Consider the following 20,169-nt stretch of genomic DNA (forward strand, 5'->3'; position numbering starts at 1 on the left):
AAAGTAACACTTGTGTGTTCTGTCCCACACAGTCGGAGTGACAGGGAGAGTTAAAAACAGAGTCAAATGTTTTAATGTTGTGCAGCTGTTTAAGATCATTTGTTATTGGTCCACTGATGTGAGCGTCTACCAAGACAATCACTCCTCCAGCCTTACCTTTACGTCTGTCACACCACCTGCACACACACACACACACACATACACACACACATACACACTTAGTGTTCCAATTGAGATAGTTATGTGTAATCACTCTGTATAGTATATTTATGTTGTGAAGTGAATATCTGCTGCAAGCTAAAGATACATTTCAGCACAAAAAAAGTTCTCTGCTTTATGTTGAGGTCAAATTGCTACTATTGTGGAACTGATTCTCTTGTTTTCACTTTCTTTGTTCTGGTCTTGGTTCACTCTTTTTTTTCCTGTGAGTTGAGCGTCTGTCCTGTCTTAAACTGAAGTGCTTTTCTCCCCAAAGAGAGAGTGACCAAAATCTTTTTTTGTTTTTTAAATATATTTTATTGTAACAGCATCAAACCAATAAAATAAAAAAAAAAAACAATGACGTAAAGCTCGATTGGTGTGTTGGCTGTTTTTACACAACATTCATCAGCTTTGCACAAATGACACACAGCCTTGTCTCACCGTGGAAATATTCCCATCAGTTATGTTATGTTGTAAAACATGAGCGACATCCTGACAGGAATGTCAGCAGTTTGAAATATACAGCAATTATACTGACAGTTCTTCCAAAGGGTAACATGTCTTTTAAAGATGTTTTTATTTATGCATTTAAAAAATATTTTTAACCTCCCAACATCTACCAGGTGATCAGTGACCTGTCTAAGGTTTGTTTGTTAGCCACATGCTAAACAGGCAGACTAGATGTCTGACAAACAACATGTTTCTGTCAAAAGCTTCTCCTATTGGCGTTTCAAATAAAATTCTATTTAAAGGTGTAGATGTTAATTTAATCACAGACAGGTCGCCAATGATCTGGTGGATATTAAGCGATTAAGGATGCCAGAACAGAAATGGTCTTCCTCTACTGTCCAACTACATAATCTCTAAACATGCATGATCTATAAAAACATGTTAACTTCTTACTTTGATATCTGAATCAGCTGCTGCAGCATCAGGCAGGTTGGAGTCCCCACAGACATACAGCATATCAGCACAAACAGCCTACAGCACATATCGCTCTGGCAACGATGGGGAGCATCGAAACGGCTGGCGTGTAGCACCTCATCTAGACCGTACCAAACAGGCTGCACACGTAGCATGTAGGTTAGGGAAGCTTTTAAGTTCTTTTGATCTTTTTGACCAAGTGTCCCATGTTTCGTGGGCCTGCACAGTATTTTGATCATTTTTCCCCCTCCACATACTGAGACCGTTATTGCTGTAGAACATAAGGTAATACACGAGCATACAGTTACTGTGGCAAATAACACGAGACAGATACATCCGATTTCAGACATTCTACCACACAAACATACTCATTGCTCCACTTGTTTGTGGAGATCTGGTCAGTACAAATCTGTTTTTTACACTCCACTGCATGTCTACAGTCTTACTTTATGAACATTAAACCCACATTAATAATCTGGGTGGCACACTGAATTTGTTCCTTTTTCTCATCTTTAATGCTAAGCTGGAATTGGAGCTTTTTCCACTGAACTTGTGGACAGGAGGAAGCAGAATGAAGCCTAGCATTTACTGTGCCTGAAATTTAAATGAATGAGAGAGCAACATGTCTAAATGGGAAATATGATTAGATAACCATCCCATATACAAAGACACTTGCACATGGTTGTATTAGAAATTCTTTTGTAATATTGTTCCATTATGGCAGCAGCTTCCAGTTGTTTCCTCAATATGATGCAGAATTCCCTGGAACAGTTTTCAAGGAGGTACTTTAGATCTGCAATCACAGAAACCTGGAAACAGCTCTAACTGACGACAGGAGCACCGCGAAACACCTCAGAGCTGATGTTATTTGGGTGAAGTGAGGGTGAAGGTTACAGTGACAAAATTATATTTGTCTACAGACATTTAAACAAGTGGCCACAAACTCAAAGGTCAAAAATGAAACATCACTAATGTGTGTCTGATTATATGTACCTGTACATAAAAGATGGACACACAAGTTTCCTCGTGTTTTCTGGACTCAGTATTTTGCAGCCTTAATGTTGATGTTTTGGGTGGAATCGTGCTGGTGTTCTGTGCAGGCCCGATCCACAGATATGCGCTAATTAGTGCTTAGCTGAAGACAGACTAATAAATGCAGACCAAAATGGAGCACACTGCCCCACACAGTATTTGTCAGATAACGCTGATGGTGGAGGAGTTAGCAAACACCAGTTGGTTACAGGTGCCTGTCAGTAAAAGCAGCATCAGGCTGTAAACATGGTTTTTAATGCTGTCGAGTTTCCGGGGACTGATTTGGAGCCTGCCTCAAACGTCACGTGGAGAGACTGCAGTCTCTATTCTGCTGGGATTTTTTTTTAATTAAAAAAAAAAAAAAAAAAAAAGTTCAATTACCTTGATAAAAATTCCTGACATCACACTTGTGCCCTTTTCTCTCATTAATAAAAGATGGAATGATAGACTCTATTGCAGCACTGCGGGTCACCTGTCGGACATTGGATTCGCTCAAAGTTAAGTGTGAGGTCGTAAAACCTGCTTCTGACTTTGCACTTTGAACTGAAAAACATGGACACATTGTTCTGGAGCGGTCTGAAGCAACAACAGTGACAAACCAGAGCACATTTTTGCGTGTGGACTGCGTGTCCGGGGATTTAAAAGCCTCTTTAGTCCAAAGTTTGCCAGATATCAAATGAGTAAATTGTCAGACGGATTCTGATGAGATCTGAGAAGAGGACAGTGACGGCATCGGCGCTTCATCTTCATCCATTTTTCTCCTCCTGCAGTGCGCGGTCCTCTTTCAGCGTGACGACAATGATGAAGATGCATGTGTAGATACTGAGTATAGGTTCCACTCCATTTGTAGTTCAACAACCTGCGTTGAAATAGCAAAGTGAAAGGCATTAGCTATGACTCCCGGCTCCGTCTGACATTTAATGCTGTCTGTGTTACGGGAGTGAGAGCATGTTTGTGTACAAAAGAGAAGAGAGGGACAGAGAGGAATGAAAGGCTGAGCGAGAGAGAGCAGGTGCTGGAGTGGTTAATGGCTGACAGCATGAATGGCCAGCGCTGAATTTTTCTGATTAAGGGAATGAACTTCTGCTTTGTCTCTGCTGTCAACAATGAACGCCCAGCAGCACTCCAAACCATCCTCCTAGACGCCTAAACATTTAATGAATCTATTCCAAACTTCCTTCTCTCTACCGGCGGCCAATTTGGAGCCATTGAAGACAACTTAGCCCTCTGGAAATATGGGGACCATCTGTTGTGTGTGTCTGCACATTCATCTTTATGAAAGACAGCTATGCAGCCTAATGCTACACGCTAAGCAGGAAATAGAGACAATGGGAGAAAAGGTAACCTGCCCCTCCTTAATTTTTGCACCTCAGCTCTCTCTCTATTAAATGTGGATTTTCTTCACACCATTGGAAGGAATCTCATCACCCTGAGTGAAAAATTATAGCTACTATGTTTTCTTCTGCTTTCTGTGCAACAAGCATTGAAATTACTCTAAAAACAGCATTCCACATTCTAACAGCATTATAGAGCTCTTAGACTATTAAAAGACAATATCAACAAAAGCCCACTGAAGTATATGAGTCACTTCATTCAGCCAACTCAAATGTCAAATGAGGAATTTGAATGAGCATAATTGCAGATGCTTATTTCTATTTTGTTCTCAAGGCTTTTTTGAATACGCCATGTAATGTGATTTGAAGGCAGATAAAGAAGAAACAGGTAGGACTCAAAGCACTCCTAAAACTGGAAGCTGTGAAGGCGCAGAGGCCACAGATGGATATTGGGATTTACAAAGGTAGAGGCAGCCAACAGCACGCAGTCATTTTCAGAAACCTATAGGTGATGGCATTGACCAAAGTCATCTCACAAAGAGTGAATAAACGCAGGTCTGCCATCAGAGGTTCTCTGATCAGAAAGATCACAGAAGTCTGCTTCAGTATGGAGCACCCACCATCAGGCCAGGGTTAAGGTTTCATATGCACATAGAAACAAGGGTTTAATTCCACACTCGTTCTATACATCCGGTCAGTGTAATGGTAGGTAGATTTGTACCGACCACTTAAGCTGCTTTAACTTTACACACCACTTACAGTTCATCTACGGGGTTCAGTATCTTGCCCAAGGACACTTAAAACTGCACACTGGAGGAACAAGGGGCAGGTTGTCCCCACATCAGGTAGTGCAGGGACAACCTGAACCAACTCATGAGCCACAGCTGTCCATAATTCTAAGCCACAAGGACACTTGTTGGCTACTAGACAACAACTGGATATTAAGTGGTCAACAATGCACTTTACTTCTCTGGTATTGACGCCGGCAACGAGCTGATAGGATTTCACAGATTTCATTTATTTTATGACCCCCTGAAATCTTGTGATGGTCTATTTTTGCACACCGTGATACATCCAGTTTGCCTGTATGAAATGGAGTGCACCAAGTGAAGCCTGTGAGCGAGTTCAGGCATACATCACTTACACTCACATGCCCCACTCCTCGTGTCATATACCAAATATATCCTCCCTGTCTGGCAAACTATTTAAGCTACCTGGGCCTGGTGCTTCAATGCTCCTACACTTGTGTGTGTTTGAACGTAGATGCCAAGCCGACTGTATTCCTCTTCTGTAATATAGTAATCAAGTTTGAGTTGCCCGACTGAACTGACTATGTGGACATACAGTTTAAATGATTCAGCAACAGACTTCAAATCAATTCAACTCAAAAATATTCATTATTTTCAACAACTGCTGTTTGTTTTTTCAGAGAGGGTGTCTCTGTGTGAAGAAGAGCTCCTGCTGCTGTTTACTGTGCAGTTCAGTCACTGCTGCTCACATCAGACCAAAACAGCTCATGGCCTTTAATTCAGTCGTTCCACTTCACTGTTCACCTTCTGCCCTGCATTGCTGTGTTTGCTGTCAGTTTGTAATTATTTATCGCTGCTTCTCCTTATTTCTGACTTTCTGCTCTGTGCCACTATTTCAGCTCATCATGTTTGATACTTTCTTCTTTTCCTCACAAGTTCTCTTTACATTATTTTGTCTGTTCTGCTGTTGAACTTGTGTTGCTTTATGTTCACAGCACATTTCCAACCAACTCAAACACAGTATCAGGGGATTTTAGCTTTGTACCCGATGGCTTGAACCCCGTCAGCTGTACCACCTGTTAACGACAAAAACACGATACATTCATAATTAGTCAGCAGATGTAATAGAAAACATTTTGTATTGATAATGCATACGCATGACTTACTTGGTTTCCGGATCCTTGGTTCAAAAAGAAACTCACAAAGCTCTCCTTTCTGAAACTCTCTGCAAGCACAAAATACACCTAATTGTATTTAAAGTTTGCATTTGTCTTTGAGGACACACACAGTTACTTATGCAAGGTCAAAGCAGTCATATAAGCACATCACAGTACAAAGGAAGCTTTATAAAACACAGAATGAAAAATGCAAACAATCTGAATGACAAAAGAGCATTATGAGAATTTTCATGGGCAACTTTTTTCCTTTTGTTTCTGCCTCTGTTTATTAACAATGAAGCGTTTAATCACCGCCTTATGTCAGCAGGACAGATGGGATCAACTCATCTATGAAAAGAGCCGAGTCTGAAGCACACTATTATAACGTATCTTTCATTTAATCATCATGGCTAATGACTTCTGAGGGAAGGCTTGTTCAGAGACGACGACCTTTCAGTGACCTGAAATATGGAGAATAGATTTTTGTTGTGGTTTTTAATGACCTGCTGAAGGTTGGTCCAGCACCCCTGTCAGGACTGTTTGAAAATGTTGTTTTAGAGAATTTACATCACAAACATTACAGAACATATTATTTGGCACCGATATAGTGATGCAGCAATCACAGCAATGTGAGCAGTCGTCTTTTAACCCAACATGTTCATAAATGATGCTGACAGTGCGTTTAAATACGCTGCTGAGGTGTCCTTCACAAACATCGACGTAACAATCTGGGCAAGTTACTCATCTCAGTAGACCTGACTCACATCACAGACAGCTCGTCATCTCTAATAGCATATTGGAAGCAAACATGCTCTTTTTCTTGACCTTAAATCAATTTAGTTTTTATTTATATAGCTCAATTTCACAACAAGAATCATCTCCAGGCACTTTATATATATTAGAGTAAAGAATTTCTAATTCTTTACTGTCAGTAAACACTTGGTGATAGCAGGGAGGAAGAACTCCTTTTCACAGGAAGAGGCCTCCACTGGAACCAAGCACATGAGGAAGTTATCATGCTTCTACAGGTTGATGGTCCCCTAACAATAAGTTTTATGATAACAAACTCACTCATATTCACATTCACGCCTGGACGAGTTTTCCAGAATCATTTTGAGATTAAATGTTTCTAAAGGTCACAGTGTTGTTACTGAGTTTGTGCCTTCGTCCAAATACTGAAGAAACTCACCTAACTAACCTTCTACGGCAGTCCTACAAGTTTGCTTAATGTGTGCATTAAAGTACATATCCTGGTTCTATGGTTCTCACTATTCTTCTAGAAGTGAAAAATAACTCGTGCAGGACGTTTTGTCTTCAAAACATGTCTTTAGTTTAACTGAAGGATTTGCAGCTAAATATAACTGCACCACAATAATACTTCATTCACTGTTTTCTTATGATAATATTCACAATGGCCAAAAGTCAGTTGATGGTGGATGCATCACATCCACAGCATCTGATAAGTCTGAAGGATGGGCGATTTATTATATTTCCCACAATAACAGTTTTTAAGTTCTTTCACTGATTTTGTAACTCACAAAGACTCATAACACTGAAGCTGGATCAAGGTGATGTTTTCTTTCTGTCTCCAGAGGAGGCAGCCGCTGTGTAGTCACGGTGTTCACAGAAATATCATTCAGCTATACTGCAGCGGGATTGCTTCACCAGATAGGGTCATAATCAGATTAATTTTGTGTTATGCATTGGTCGATAAACCTGTTGAGTCATAAATGTATAAAGTGTGATCAAACATTATAAAAAAAGTTATCCAACTTCGGTTTTTAACCAGCCAAAGCCAAACAATAAGACAATTATGGCAAACTGTCTGGCACTGAGGTGAGGTGAGGCCAATATACAGGCAGGTCTGTACATATTTAGATAACCAGGGCTACAGAGCCTGAAAACATGTAGATGCTAATAATCACTGTCTGTTTCACGGAGTTTGCAAAAAGCTTTTTTGAGATTGCTCCACCCACCTCTTTATTCAGTTTTGTTCTCAGTATCTGAAACTGTGTTGAGGTGAGAGCAGACTGGGCCATCTAAAAACACCCGTTTCTTTGGCTTGAGAAACACTTTCTTGCAGTATGCTTTGGGTCATTACTTATTGCACTGTACATCTGACCAGTGCTGCAGCATTTGGCTGAATCTGACATCTTCTAACAGCAGACACATGATCAATAAACTCCAATCAGTGTTCTTAACAAAATGTGTGATATTTGAGTGAGGAGCACATCACGTCAGCTCACCGTTCTTGATGACCATGGATGTGGAAGTAGTGCCGGCAGGTGCAGACGTCTCACTGGTCTCGGGGCTGGAGGTCGTCGGTAGGCTGTGGCCCCAGGAAGTGATCGGAGTCCTCTGAGAAGGTAGGAAGCTGGTTGGCTGGGAGCAGTTCTGCCAAAACATCATAACCCAGTCCATATTTCAGTCCACTTTTCTGAAGAGGGAATTTATTTTCTGTTCTGATGGATCCTTCTGCTCACTCACCGTGAAAGATAAGGCCTTTCTCTTTTCTTTGATCCTCTTTATGGCATTCCTCACCTAAATGAGAAGCAGTCTTTACAACCACTGATTGGTCCAAAAGGCTGGCAGCCTCACATAATGCACAAGGATGTGCTCTGATTTTGCAGGACAAAAGCTGGACTGAATGCATTTTTACCTCACTGTTGTAAACAGCATAGACTAAGAAGATGTACAGACCCTGTGGAGAGAAGAGAGGTGCACTAAGAAGCACGTATGAAGACAGGGAAGAATCATCTCCATCTGACAATATGGATTTCACTGCTCTGTTTTGTAACCTCACTCAAACAAAGCTTTCATACTGTGGTACCGTCATTCAATGTGGTTTTCTACTCCTGACAAGAGCTGCAGTTACAGTCAGCAAATTTCAGCTTTCAGCTCAACTGAATGCAATACCACAAATTTTAGAACTGCATTTCATGGCTCCCAAAAGCTGATTCTGTTCATCTGGACGTTTTCAGTGGGAGAAACGTTTCGTCACTCATCCAAGTGACTTCTTCAGTCTCAGCTACAGGTTTCCTCAACCTGATAAACAGAGCACTGACCATTGATCAGTGCCCATGAGTACCATTCACAGAGAGTTGGGCTGCAACACAACATTGTGGAAAGTAATCAGATGTTTTGCTTATAATGTAACAATATGGTAAAATATAATAATTACATGTAAAATACTGAAATAAATGTATAGAAATACTTACTGAGACGTGTGACCACTAACCATATCATATATTAACTTGTCCAAGTGACCCCAGTCACACAAGCCTAGAATTGTCAGTGACAGCTGGTGACCACCTGTCGCTGGGTAAAATGTGTCTTACCCAGTTGGCACAACCCTTTTTGTGATCGCTTTGTGTTGGGAAGCATTCATGTAACAAAGTGTTTTGCAGGTTACCTCTGTGGTGGCCATCTTGTTTTCCCAGTAAAGAGGAGGCCTGCTTCAATTGCAGCTCTTTTATAGGCCAGTCTGAATTGAGAAGGCGTGGTCTTTAGAGTATTTAAAGGGAGCAGGAAATGGGTTGGGGGCCATTTTGAGACGTTGCTGTCTGTATGTGCATGATATTGGCAAGAGGCAACTGTTACGACCCGGCTCAAAGCCGCAACATAAAAAAGGAGACGAATATCAGAGTGAGTGTGACAAGAGGTTCTTTCTTAAAATGGCATAGCAGGTTCGCTAAAATGGCTGGTGCCACCAAGGCAAAGACAAGTGATCTCCCTGGGAAGCTTGCCTCAGGTATGGTTTTATCCACACCTGACTAGGTGTTGCCAATTAGCACCAGCTGAACACATTGAGATGATTAGGGGCTGCAGAGGGACGTAACAGCAATAAAGCAATTACTTCAGTTAAGACAGAGTGAAGTCTGTTTCCCTCACCGCGTCTCTCTGTGTAACACTTTGTAGGATGGGTATTGATAAGATTTTCACGATTTCGATTCCATTTTCGATTCTGTTTAACGATTCGATTCTTTATCGATTCTCTTATCGATTCTTTTTAAAAAAGGAGAACACTAAGGTCGATTAGCTTAGAACTTTGTTTTATATCTTCTCTTTGAACAAGATAGAAATTTAGGAGTAACATGGCCTTACAAACCCAACAGTGAGATCTTAAGAGATCCACAGCCTACGGCTCTTCAATGGGGTGTCACAGGGTCCCCAGGAAAAAAAATTGTAAATATAAAATAATGAAATAAATATTCTTCTGTAGCAATAACAAAGTATAACATAAATTATTCTGTAGCAATTACACAAGAATATCCAGTAATGTCCCTGCCTACAATTAAACACATTCACTTACCGAAAATCGGGGCAAATGGGTGCAAGCCTTTGACCACAAACTTAGTCACTGCTCTGTGACATTCGTCTAAATGTGACACAAACTGGAAATGGAGATTAATTGCCTTCAAAGTAAAAGCTGTACCTTCTGAAAAATGCCTGCTGTAGCACTGAGGCACAAGTTTCACTTTAAAGGCAAACCTTCTCCATCTCTAGTCTGTGTCACACTTTTTCAGTTGCATTGCTGCTCAACAAGTATTTGCAGACAAACATGCAACTTTGGGGAATGAGCCAGCAATCAAAACAATACCTAGGAGGTTTTTACTGCAGCACCTTGCAACCGCTTTCACCCAGCAAAAGACAGCACCCTCCAGAAACCACTGCCAAGCAGTAACCAGTATTAGTATCACATCCACTATAGCAGAGAATTATTGACGTGATGTGAGAACTCAACAGGCTGGATTCACAGATTTTGAATTCTGTCAGAATGAGGCTGTCAGACGCCCAAATCAGAAATAAAATACTCAGCAAAGAATTCCTCTTCTTCATAATAACTCCATTTTATAAGCATTTCCAATGTAAGCATTCTTTATCCATCCTGTGTACAACACATCCACCACCACTCCTCTTCAAATATCCATATACTGTCTCCAACCTGAGCTGACAGACTCATTTCTAATTGCGTCTCTCCTTATTACTCCCAAAGACAATGTTAGCATCTCCCATCTTTTTGTTGTGCAACTCTGTCTAAACCAGATGTTGACTGATCTCACTAGCATGTTGTGAAGCTCTCCTTGCATTCTTCCTCCACCTTCATTACCTCTGCTTCTTGCATCTTCACCGTTACACCTGTTGCCTTCCCATTCACACATATATATTCTGTCTTCTGCTCCCGACATACATTCCCCTTCTCTACAGAGCATACCTCCACATTTCCAGGTTTTCCCCGCCTGCTCCCTCCTCTCACTGCAGATCAGTGTTGTTTAATAACATCATAGTCCAAAGAGTCTCCTGCCTGACCTCAACTGTCAGTTTGTCCAGCAGCATTTAATCTTTGCCCTCACTTGCTGCTTCTTCTTTAATCCTAAAGGTACACTAAAGACTGCTGATACCACCTTGCAGTCTCCTGCACCTTTTGCACAGGATTAGTACACCTGTGGGCACCTTCCTCCTCTCTTAGAACATAAATCACGGAACAAAAGTTGAAACTGAGAAAATTTATCATCTGGAGGGAAAAATATGGTGATTCAAAATGTCATGGTGTCAACAAATCCCCAAAAAGTTGGGACAAGGCCATTTTCACCACTGTGTGGCATCTCCCCTTCTTCTTACAACACTCAACAGACATCTGGGGACCGAGGAGACCAGTTTCTCAAGTTTAGCAATAGGAATGCTTTCCCATTCGTGTCTAATACAGGCCTCTAACTGTTCAATCGTCTTGGGCCTTCTTTGTCGCACCTTTCTCTTTATGATGCGCCAAATGTTCTCTATAGGTGAAAGATCTGGACTGCAGACTGGCCATTTCAGTACCCGGATCCTTCTCCTACGCAGCCATGATGTTGTGATTGATGCAGAATGTGGTCTGGCATTATCTTGTTGAAAAATGCAGGGTCTTCCCTAAAAGAGATGACGTCTGGATGGGAGCATATGTTGTTCTAGAACCTGAATATATTTTTCTGCATTGATGGTGCCTTTCCAGACATGCAAGCTGCCCATGCCACACGCACTCATGCAACCCCATACCATCAGAGACGCAGGCTTCTGAACTGAGCGTTGATAACAACTTGGGTTGTCCTTGTCCTCTTTGGTCCGGATGACATGGCGTCCCACATTTCCAAAAAGAACTTCGAATCGTGACTCGTCTGACCACAGAACAGTCTTCCATTTTGCCACACTCCATTTTACATGATCCCTGGCCCAGTGAAAACGCCTGAACTTGTGGATCTTGCTTAGAAATGGCTTCTTCTTTGCACTGTAGAGTTTCAGCTGGCAACGGCGGATGGCACGGTGGATTGTGTTCACTGACAATGGTTTCTGGAAGTATTCCTGAGCCCATTCTGTGATTTCCTTTACAGTAGCATTCCTGTTTGTGGTGCAGTGTCGTTTAAGGGCCTGGAGATCACGGGCGTCCAGTATGGGTTTACGCCCTTGACCCTTACGCACAGAGATTGTTCCAGATTCTCTGAATCTTCGGATGATGTTATGCACAGTTGATGGTGATAACTGCAAAGTCTTTGCAATTTTTCGCTGGGTAACACCTTTCTGATACTGCTCCACTATCTTTCTGCGCAACATTGTGGGAATTGGTGATCCTCTACCCACCTTGGCTTCTGAGAGACACTGCCACTCTGAGAAGCTCTTTTTATACCCAATCATGTTGCCAATTAACCTAATTAGTGTTAATTGGTCTTCCAGCTCTTCGTTATGCTCAAATTTACTTTTTCCAGCCTCTTATTGCTACTTGTCCCAACTTTTTTGGGATTTGTTGACACCGTGAAATTTTGAATCAACATATTTTTCCTTTAAAATGATACATTTTCTCGGATTGATTACAGAATACATGCCCCAAAATGTATTTTGTAACCTATTCCGTTAAGTTACTCAATGAGAGTAAGGTATTCTGAATACTTTGGATTACTTAATATATTTTCAAGCTTTTTACAAGTACATGAATGTACTATTGCTGTGTGATTTATTACTATTACTGAAGGCTACTCACCATACCAATACCAACTAGATGTTTAAATCTTAATATGAGTAACAGTAGGTGGACATTAGGTCAGGCTGCACTTTTTGCAGCGATCTCGTATAGAAAACTATTCCGCGAGTATATAAAACAGGTCCGCGGCTCTGAACCGTAGTAAAGGGACCTCTGGCTAATACGTCGGGTTCCGTGTCGGGCTCGTAGCTGAAAACTAGCTTTACTTTGTTGTCTGGGTCAACTTTGCTAGTGAGAAACAGAGAGAGGCGTTGAAAGGCTGCTCCAACGGAACTTATTGTTTCGGAGGAAAACACGAACACAGCGTACAGTCGAGTCTTAATAGCTTACTTACAACTGGGCTCGTCAGGCACTCTTTTTGGCTGCAGTGGTTATTATTATATTTACATGCTTCCAGCTCCCGTTTCTGCTCGGTCACAGCTCCTACTTTTCAACTCTTTCTCCCTCCCTCGCTCACAGACACATAACGCAGCACGGACTACACTGCCCATGAGGCCACATTCTTTAGGGCTATGCCTGTAACACTCTGCCTATTGCCTTCATATTAAATATTTTTTGTGAATAATTTTTTAAAAATATTTCTTCACGTCATTATGCGGGCCGCAAGTAGGGGTGACATGGGCTGCGAGATTGAGACACAGGCATTAGAGCCTCTTAATGCGTGTTTTGTTTGGGTTTCCGTGTGGAAACTAAAAATAGAGAGGGCATAGCCTAAACAGGAAAATACCGCCGTGTAAATGGCGGTATTTTCTGTGCTTTCAACAAAGTAACTGTATTCTGAATACCACCTTTTTAAACGGTAACTGTAATGGAATACAGTTACTCATATTTTGTATTTTAAATACGTAACGGCGGTACATGTACTCCGTTACTCCCCAACACTGCCCATGGCTGGCTTCTGTTATGCTAGGTCTTTATTAGGGGGGTGGCGCTGTCACTTGGTGTTCGCTCGCTTTGTGGTATAGTATCACTTCCTGTTCCTGCTCAAACACAGTGGTGTTTCTGAGTAGCTTTTCTGCTTAGCAATTTAATTTAAATCTTTTGATACATCCCTTTTTCATAGTATAATCTTAACGTGCTTCATCTGAATCACCCTTTCTGTGTACTCACTACCTAATTTATAGCCAAAGTATTCACTCACTGTCTCTTTACTGTTTCGCTAGCTTAGCTTAGCTCGTAGCCGACTCGTTAGCACCATGGCTACTTCACCTGTCCCTCCTGCACTTTCCTGCTCATTGTGTCAGATGTTTAGTTACTCCTCGGCCTCCTTTAGCAGTAATGATACCTGTAACAAATGTAGTATATTTGCAGCTCTGGAGGCCAGGATTACTGAATTGGAGACTCGGCCGCACCCTTCATTCACCCGTAGCTAGCCAGGCCCCTGTAGCTGGTGCAGCCGAAGATAGCGTGAGGCCCGCTAGCTGTTCCCCGGCAGACCCCAAGCAGCTGGGGAAAGAGGGCGGCTGGGTGACGGTGAGGAGGAAGCATAGTCCTAAACAGAAGCCCCAGGTACACCACCAACCTGTTCATGTGTCAACCGTTTTTCCCCACTCGGCGACACACCCGCTGGGGTCAAACTCTGGTAATTGGTGATTCTGTTCTCAGACATGTGAAGCTAGAGACACCGGCAACCATAGTCAATTGTCTTCCAGGGGCCAGAGCAGGAGACATTGAAGGAAATTTAAAACTGCTGGCTAAGGGTAAACGTAAATACAGTAAGATCATAATTCACGTCGGCAGTAATGACACCGGTTACGCCAATCGGAGGTCACTAAAATCAATATTGAATCGGTGTGTAACTTTGCCAAAACAATGTGGGACTCTGTAGTTTTCTCTGGTCCCTCCCCAATCAGACCAGGAGTGACATGTTTAGCCGCATGTTCTCCTTAAATTGCTGGCTGTCTGAGTGGTGTCCCAGAAACGATGTGGGCTTCATAGATAATTGGCAAACCTTCTGGAGGAAACCTGGTCTTGTTAGGAGAGACGGCATCCATCCCACTTTGGATGGAGCAGCTCTCATTTCTAGAAATATGGACAAATTTATTAAACCCCCCAAAATATGACTATCCAGAGTTGGGACCAGTTGCAGTCTTACACGCCTCTCTGCAGCTTCTCTCCTCCTGCTACCCCCAAAACCCATCTCCATTGAGACTGTGTCAGCTCCCAAAAGACAAAAACAAACCAAAAACCAGCAATAAACAACTTAAACATAAAAATCACAAAGAAAGAAAAATACAGTATCCACATCTGAACCAAAGAGTAAAACAGTGAAATGTGGATTATTAAATATTAGGTCTCTCTCCTCCAAGTCTCTGTTAGTACATGACTTAATAATTGATCAACAAATCGATTTACTCTGTCTTACAGAAACCTGGTTGCAGCAGGATGATTATGTTAGTTTAAATGAATCAACACCCTGAGTCATTCTAACTACCAGAAATCTCGAAGCACAGGCCGAGGGGCGGTGTGGCAGCAATTTTCACACCAGTCTATTAATTAACGAAAGACCCAGACAGACTTTTAATTCATTTGAAAGCCTGATGCTTAGCCTCGTCCACCCCAGCTGTAAAACTCAGAAACCAGTCTTACTTGTTATCATCTATCGTCCACCTGGGCCTTACACAGAGTTTCTCTCTGATTTCTCAGACTTTTATCTGATTTAGTGCTCAGCTCAGATAAAATAATTATTGTGGGTGATTTTAACATCCATGTAGATGCTAAAAATGACAGCCTCAACATGGCATTTAATCTGTTATTAGACTCAATTGGCTTCTCTCAAAATGTAAAAGAACCCACCCACCACTTTAATCACACTCTAGATCTTGTTTTAACATATGGCATAGAAACTGAACATTTAACAGTGTTTCCTGAAAACCCTCTGCTGTCTGATCATTTCTTGATATCATTTACATTTACAATAATTGATTACACAGCAGTGGAGAGTAGACTTTATCAAAGTAGATGTCTTTCCGAAAGTGCTGTAACTAAGTTTAAGAATATAATCCACCCACTGTTATCATCTTCAATGCCCTGTACCAACACAGAGCAGAGCAGCTATCTGAACGCTACTCCAACAGAGGTCGATTATCTTGTTAATAATTTTACCTCCTCACTACGCATGCGACTCTGGATACTGTAGCTCCTGTGAAAACTAAGGCCTCAAATCCAAGTACCTGACTCCGTGGTATAATTCTCAAACACGTAGCCTAAAGCAAATAACTCGTAAGCTGGAGAGGAAATGGCGTGTCACAAATTTAGAGGATCATCATTTAGCCTGGAGAAATAGTTTGCTGCTTTATAAGAAAGCCCTCCCAAAGCCAGAACATCTTACTATTCGTCACTGATTGAAGAAAATAAGAACAACCCCAGGTTTCTCTTCAGCACTGTAGCCAGGCTGACAAACAGTCAGAGCTCTACTGAGCCAACCATCCCTTTAACGTTAACTAGTAATGACTTCATGAACTTCTTCACAAATAAAATTTTTATCATTAGAGAAAAATTACCAATAATCATCCCACAGATGTAATATTATCTACAGCTACTTTTAGTACCATCAATGTTAAGTTAGACTCTTTTTCTCCAGTTGATCTTTCTGAGTTAACTTCAATAATTACTTCCTCCAAACCATCAACGTGTCTTTTAGACCCCATTCCTACAAAACAGCTCAAAGACGTCCTGCCATTAATTAATGCTTCAATCTTAAATATGATCAACCTATCTCTAATAATCGGCTATGTACCACAGGCCTTCAAGCTGGCTGTAGTTAAACCTTTACTTAAAAAGCATCTCTAGACCCAGCTGTCTTAGCTAATTATAGGCCAATCTCCAACCTTCCTTTCATATCAAAAATCCTTGAAAGAGTAGTTGTCAAACAGCTAACTGATCATCTGCAGAGGAATGGCTTATTTGAAGAATTTCAGTCAGGTTTCAGAGCTCATCACAGCACAGAAACAGCTTTAGTGAAGGTTACAAATGATCTTCTTATGGCCTCTGACAGTGGACTCATCTCTGTGCTTGTCCTGCTAGACCTCAGTGCAGCGCTCGATACTGTTGACCATAATATCCTATTAGAGCGATTAGAACATGCTGTAGGTATTACAGGTACTGCACTGCAGTGGTTTGTATCATATCTATCTAATAGACTCCAATTTGTACATGTAAATGGAGAGTCCTCTTCACACACTAAGGTCAATTATGGAGTTCCACAGGGTTCAGTGCTAGGACCAATTCTGTTTACATTATACATGCTTCCCTTAGGCAGCATCATTAGAAGACATAGCATAAATTTTCACTGCTATGCAGATGACACGCAGCTCTATCTATCCATGAAGCCAGGTAACACACACCAATTAGTTAAACTGCAGGAATGTCTTAAAGACATAAAGACCTGGATGGCCGCTAACTTTCTGCTTCTTAATTCAGATAAAACTGAGGTTATTGTACTCGGCCCTGAAAATCTTAGAAATATGGTATCTAAGCAGATTCTTACTCTGGATGGCATTACCTTGGCCTCCAGTAATGCTGTGAGGAACCTTGAGTCATTTTGACCAGGACATGTCCTTCAACGCACATATTAAACAAATATGTAAGACTGCTTTCTTCCATTTGCGCAACATCTCTAAAATTAGAAATATCCTGTCTCAGAGTGATGCTGAAAAACTAGTTCATGCATTTATTACTTCCAGGCTGGACTACTGTAATTCTTTATTATCAGGATGTCCTAAAACTCGCTGAAAAGCCTTCAGCTAATCAAAATGCTGCAGCAAGAGTCCTGACAGGGACTAGAAAGAGAGAGCAGATTTCTCCTGTTTTGGCTTCCCTTCATTGGCTTCCTGTTAAATCCAGAATTGAATTCAAAATCCTGCTCCTCACATACAAGGTCTTAAATAATCAGGCCCCATCTTATCTTAATGACCTTGTAGTACCATATCACCCTATTAGAGCACTTCGCTCTTGCACTGCAGGCTTACTTGTTGTTCCTAGAGTATTTAAAAGTAGAATGGGAGGCAGAGCCTTCAGTTTTCAGGCCCCTCTTCTGTGGAACCAACTTCCAGTTTGGATTCGGGAGACAGACACTATCTCTACTTTCAAGATTAGGCTTAAAACTTTCCTTTTGCTAAAGCATATAGTTAGGGCTGGACCAGGTGACCCTGAATCCTCCCTTAGTTATGCTGCAATAGACGAGGCTGCCGGGATTCCCATGATGCATTGAGTTTTTCCTTCCAGTCACCTTCCTCACTCACTATGTGTTAATAGACCTCTGCATCGAATCATATCTGTTATTAATCTCTGTCTCTCTTCCACAGCATGTCTTTCATCCTGTTTTCCTTCTTTCACCCCAACCGGTGGCAGCAGATGGCCCCGCCCCTCCCTGAGCCTGGTTCTGTCGGAGGTTTCTTCCTGTTAAAAGGGAGTTTTTCCTTCCCACTGTCGCCAAAGTGCTTGCTCATAGGGGGTCATATGATTGTTGGGTTTTTCTCTGTATTTATTATTGTGCTATCTACTGTACAATATAAAGCGCCTTGAGGCAACTTTTGTTGTGATTTGGCGCTATATAAATAAAATTGAATTGAATTGAATTGAATATTATTGTTAATAATTTTTTCTTGTTAAATTATTGCCTTTGTGTGTAAAAATAAGCATGTTTTGTGTGCATTTGTTGAAAAAAATAGCTCTTAGGAAAACCTTTGTGTTCTTAATAGTATTTTAAGTACATATGTCCAACATGTCTTTAGTTCTTAATTTTTTTGATTATGAAAACAAATGTAATTTTACTAAAAATGAAAAAAAATTTTTTTTGCATTATTAAGTTACTTTTGTTCTCAGGTCATAGTTAAAAACTACAGTGTATAAAATGAATGATAAATGTAGACTGAGATGTCGTGAAACAGTTAAATACTGCAGTCAGTTTATTGTATGATTAATAAGTAAACAGTTATTTGTTTTCCAATGTTTAAAAATGATCTAGAAACAAAAGAAATCCACAGTGGTGCAGGGGCGGATCTAGAGAAATTTTCTTAGGGTGGCATGAGGGTGGCAAAGAAATCAAATGGGGTGGCAAAATCAAAGCCTTTTTTTTTCCCCAAACACATATGCAGGTGGTTACATATGGTTAAAATGATTCAAATGCAGTAAGTATACACGTTTTTCATATAAATATAGTCTATAACTTAATTATTGTCTGTAGCCCACATAATTACACACTTTAGTTGCATAAAACATGTGAGTTTTGATCTTATGTACTGTATAGCCTGTATAATAAATAAATATGTAGCCCAATAAGTATGAAATCCAGAAAGCTACACAACATGGGGCGGTTCATTTACAAATACAAGTCTAACTTAAGTTTCACTGTTTTTTGTTAGAAAACAATCACATTGTTACAGCTTAAATTACACAAAATGTCAGTAATCTGCACTGTCATGAACAAAAATTTAAACCTAATTTTTCATGATTTGTTGGATCTCTGAGGTCTGAAATACAACCGGCCATTTTTGACTCCTTTTGAGTTTACGTTTGTATTTCACCCTCAAATTGTTTCATTTGATTTTTTCCCCCTTGCCTTGTTTGGTATCTTTTCAGCTCAACTGAATTTAGTTGTTTTTTTCACTGACATACTGCATTAGTATTACTGATCTGAAATCACACAAAGAACTTAAAATCCTAGTAGTATTTTTTACTGTAAAAAAAAAAAAAACCCACAGACATGTTGAGTAAATTTTTATAACTTGAAATGCAAATATAAATTGTACATTTTGTAAACATATACAACTATTTCTCTAAAAATGCAGCCAATACACCTGCCGTTTTTTTTTTTCATTTTGTACAACCATTTAAAAATATTACTAAAACTAAAATGAGAGAACAATCAGGTTTCACAATAAGAGGCCCCACAAATGATGTGTGCCAGTAAAAAAAAAAAACAACGTTTGTCCACCAAAAGACAGAGGAGAGCAGCACAGGGACTAACCTGCAGGCCTGACAACAGCAGGTGTATCACTCCGCTGGTTTTCTACTTAGTGACAGTGTTTACATTACAAATGTGCCTTTGTGACATTCATTAGTGCCCTCACTGACACACAAAACAAAACGACTACACAACAGAACAACTACACAAGACAACACAACACACTAAGTATACACTCCACACTAAACGTCACAAATCTCCCACATCTAAAAACTCTCTCACTCGCTCGCTCTGTCTCGCTGCCGTTACCGTCACTCCCAAAACTCTCCCCTCTTCCTAAACAACCAAATCCCACGTGTTGACTTTTTTTTTTAAATTAGTCGACATGGTGCATTTTTCCACCGATAGCAAAGAGGTGGCTTTTTTTCCTTTCTTTACTGTTTTCGCGCTGTCCTTAGAAAACGCTTAAAGCACACACACACAAAAACATGACGACAGTATTTAGTAAAAAGCGTGGCTTATATATATTATCATAACTCTGGATTTACTGGCCTGTAATTAAAATTTAAAAACTTTGAACTCCGAACTTTCAATGTGGGCTGAAATAGAGACTCAGCGTGGCTGCAGCTTGTTGCTATGTCAGCTTAAAACAGTCATGTGATTTGGAGGTGCAGCGTGTCCGTGGACCCCAGAGGGTTAACACTCACCTTCCTTCCATTTCCAGAGTGTAACATCCAACCAAATGTGTAAAATCCGAAATTCCATGGTGTTGTTCAAAATGTGCTCTGGCACAATCATAAGCATCGCTTGCTACTGAAAAACGAGAAAAAGCCGGTCCTGCTATGGGCTGAACCAT

At 40.8% G+C, this 20,169-nt stretch overlaps 1 protein-coding gene across 1 annotated transcript in view; it reads right to left on the minus strand.

The window, feature by feature from the left end:
* Window positions 1-75: 75 nt before the first annotated feature.
* LOC116319451 (adhesion G-protein coupled receptor D2) overlaps window positions 76-20,169 on the minus strand; it is a 36,923-nt gene continuing 16,829 nt past the window's right edge. The window contains exons 10-15 of the mRNA XM_039620577.1: window positions 8,057-8,098; window positions 7,885-7,938; window positions 7,644-7,791; window positions 5,407-5,465; window positions 5,286-5,316; window positions 76-3,016 (exon numbers count right to left, since the gene is read on the minus strand). Of these exons, the coding sequence (XP_039476511.1) occupies window positions 3,009-3,016; window positions 5,286-5,316; window positions 5,407-5,465; window positions 7,644-7,791; window positions 7,885-7,938; window positions 8,057-8,098 (342 nt within the window). The 3' untranslated portion in view covers window positions 76-3,008. The remainder of the gene's footprint in view (window positions 3,017-5,285; window positions 5,317-5,406; window positions 5,466-7,643; window positions 7,792-7,884; window positions 7,939-8,056; window positions 8,099-20,169) is intronic.

This window comes from Oreochromis aureus, linkage group 12 (genome assembly GCF_013358895.1).
Source record: "Oreochromis aureus strain Israel breed Guangdong linkage group 12, ZZ_aureus, whole genome shotgun sequence".
Lineage (NCBI taxonomy): Eukaryota > Metazoa > Chordata > Actinopteri > Cichliformes > Cichlidae > Oreochromis > Oreochromis aureus.